Genomic DNA, 2,797 nt, shown 5'->3' with positions numbered 1-2,797 from the left:
CCCCCCCCACCGAGCCTAATGACCCCAGCCGAGTAAATCCGTGAATTTTGTGATTCCTCCCACCTCCTCCTCTTCTTGCAGCCGGTGACCTTCTTCCACGTCATATGCTTTTAGTTCGGCGGCGCTTGCTGCCTACGCGCAGCGTGCGTGGTCGCTGGAGCGGCTGCTGCAGCGTTGGAGGGCAACTGGTGCCGGAGTCAACGTCCATGGGGGCGGGGACGTCGTTGCTGAGCATGGAGCTTGGGGCTGCAACGTCGTCACCACTCCCGTCGTCGGCTGTCAAAGTGCTGCGGTCGCAGCTGCTGCACTCGTCGACCTGCATGGGCTCCACGAGCACGCGAGCCATCGGTAGATGTTCTTGGTTCGGCTCAGCGTGCGCGTGGTGCTCCACGGCGACGCGAGCAGCAGCGCAAGCAGTTGTAGCAGTAGCAGGTACCGTAGCTGGAGTAGCTGCGGTAGCCGCTGTTGGGCTTGAGTCAACTAACCCCGGGTCGGGCGGCATGCTGCCCGACCGCCACGACTGTGTGGACTTCAACATAGTCTGGGGCGGCGGCGCGAGGGTTCTGGCCGGCGGGGCCAGCTTGGGAGGCGGGGCTTGGGTCTTGAAGTGCCGCTGGGGGCGGCGGAGCGCGAGCCAGGTCGGCTGCCAGCGCTGCTGGGTCGGCGAGCATGCTGCCTGCCCTGCCGGGTGGGGCAAGCACACTCGCGACGTCTGCGGGGGGTCCTGGGGCGGCGGCGTGGGGGTCTTGGGCGTCCTCGTCGTCGCTGCTGTCGCCGTCGAGCTCCAAGGGCCAATGGCGGACCGCCAAGGCCCAAGCTGTGGCGGCTGTGAGCGCGGCACCCGGCGATACCGAGTCGGGCAGCCTGCCGGCCGCCCTGCCGTGTGGTGCCACATCGTAGGGGGGGTCTTGGGGGCTGGCGAGGGCCGTCGCCGCGAGCCCTGCGTCTGCGGAAGCCAACGGGCGCGCTTGCAAGCTCGGCGGCGGCGTGTGGGCCGCGCCAGAGCGCGAAGTCGGCGGCGCCTGGGAAGGCAGCCGCGAGGCCGAGCCGCGTACGGGCTGAGAGGCCAGCGACCGGGGCATACTTAGACCAAGTATAGCCCCGCGTACAGGCTGAGAGGCCAGGGATTCGGCTGTACTTGGTCCCAGTATGGGGCCGCGTACAGCCTGAGAAGCCAGGGATTCGGCCGTACGGGTCTCGCGTACAGCCTGAGAGGCCAGGTATCCTCCCATACTTAGATCAAGTATGGGGCCGCGTACAGCCTGAGAGGGCAGGGATTCGGGCATACTAAAACCAAGTAAAGTCTGCCCGATCCCGCCTGGCTCTCGCACGTCTTGATGCCAAACGGCGCGAGGTCGTGCTGGAAGGGCGGGGCTGCGCTTGGGCGGCCGAGGCGTCGTCCCGCGATGCCGCTTGGCGTGCAATAGGCGCTGCTGCCCGAAGTTGCACCCTCTGAATCGCCGCCGGTGCCGAGCAGTGGCACGGCGCGTGGAGGGTCCAAACCGCCATTTTGGCCTGAAGTTGAAGCCGAAACGGGGGCAAACGTGTAAACCCCAGCCCCCTCGTCGTCGCTGATTGGCCGAAAGTCGGACCAATCGGGGGCCGCCAGATCGGCCTCGTCAGCTGCGCTATAGAAAGACGCGTCGCTGCCGAGACTTGATTGGCTGGCCGTGGAGGCCTCGCTGTCCGAGGACAGGGCCCGGTCTCTGATTGGCCAGAAGAGGCGCATGGCGCACTCTGATTGGTCAAAAAGAAAAAAGTTCGACAACCGAGGACTTACGAGGTCGCAGGCGAATTAGAAAAGTGTAGAGAAGATCGGTGTAGTGTGTTTTGTAGTTGGCCTCGCGGGGGAAAGGTGTACGCCCCCGGAGACCGCTCGTCCGCCGCTAGCAAGCTAGCCGCAGCCGAGTGCCCAAAAATGCGAGTGAAAAAGTCCGCCAAAAGGCGAAAACCAGTTTTCACACTGATTAGAACAGAGAGTTTTGTGTATTACCATTTGGCTTACTCGTTACCAAATTTGTAATTTGGTCGCTACCTAATTGAATGTCTAAAATATAGGTAAGGCTTGCGAGTCGACCACCGAAATGGGTTTCTAGGGCGGTTCCCTACCTGGGTGGGGCCCTGTCGGCCGTCTTGGGCCTGGTTTTCGCCTAGCGGCGGCTTGTCTGGGACGAAGTCCCTCCGGTCTTCGTCGCCCGGCTGCCTCTTGGTCCTTGGCTGGGCCTCGCCTGGTGTTGGCGAGTCCGGTGCTGGCTGCAGTGTAGATTCCAGATGCGGCGGCTGGACTGGATGCAGTCGGCAGACAGCTACCGGTCCAGCCGCTTTGCATCGCGCTTGAGTAGCCCCAGGTGTGTGGTGTACACCTGGTAGTTGCCACTAGCGACCGCCCCAAGCGACCCGTACACGAGCGCCGAGAGATGTACCTTCCATCCTTGGCGATCGAGGTGTCGCTTGATGCGATCGTACTTGGCTCGCTTGTGGCTGGCGATAAGGGACAGCGCCGAGCTGCTCGCGTCGTCACTCGCCTGCTCCTCAAACGCCACGGCCAGGTCGACCACCGCCACCGTCTTCTTGGTGTGGTTGTAGAGCTGGAGATCGGGCCGTAACGCGGGGCCGGCGAGTGACGGCACGGTCTGGTTCACTCGGAGCTCGACGCGGTCCCGGCGGTCCGTGGACGACGCGTGGAGCTCACGCTCGATGCGCTTGAGCGCTCCGTCGTGCCACCCTCGGACCGCGTCCATCGTGCCGGGACAGTGGTTTAGCACGTGAGCCAGTGTTTCGGCACGATGGCATCCTG

At 64.1% G+C, this 2,797-nt stretch overlaps 1 protein-coding gene across 1 annotated transcript; it reads right to left on the bottom strand.

Annotated features, from left to right (window-relative positions):
- Positions 1 to 2,150: 2,150 nt before the first annotated feature.
- On the bottom strand, positions 2,151 to 2,741 carry PITG_00814 (uncharacterized protein; the record flags this gene model as incomplete). Its single annotated transcript, XM_002909327.1, has 2 exons — positions 2,151 to 2,253; positions 2,311 to 2,741. The coding sequence occupies 2 exons, from the start codon at positions 2,739 to 2,741 to the stop codon at positions 2,151 to 2,153; spliced, it is 534 nt and encodes a 177-aa protein (XP_002909373.1).
- Positions 2,742 to 2,797: the final 56 nt, after the last annotated feature.

This window comes from Phytophthora infestans, genomic scaffold (assembly GCF_000142945.1).
Source record: "Phytophthora infestans T30-4 supercont1.1 genomic scaffold, whole genome shotgun sequence".
Lineage (NCBI taxonomy): Eukaryota > Oomycota > Peronosporomycetes > Peronosporales > Peronosporaceae > Phytophthora > Phytophthora infestans.
This window is presented reverse-complemented; position numbering and strand designations above follow the sequence as displayed.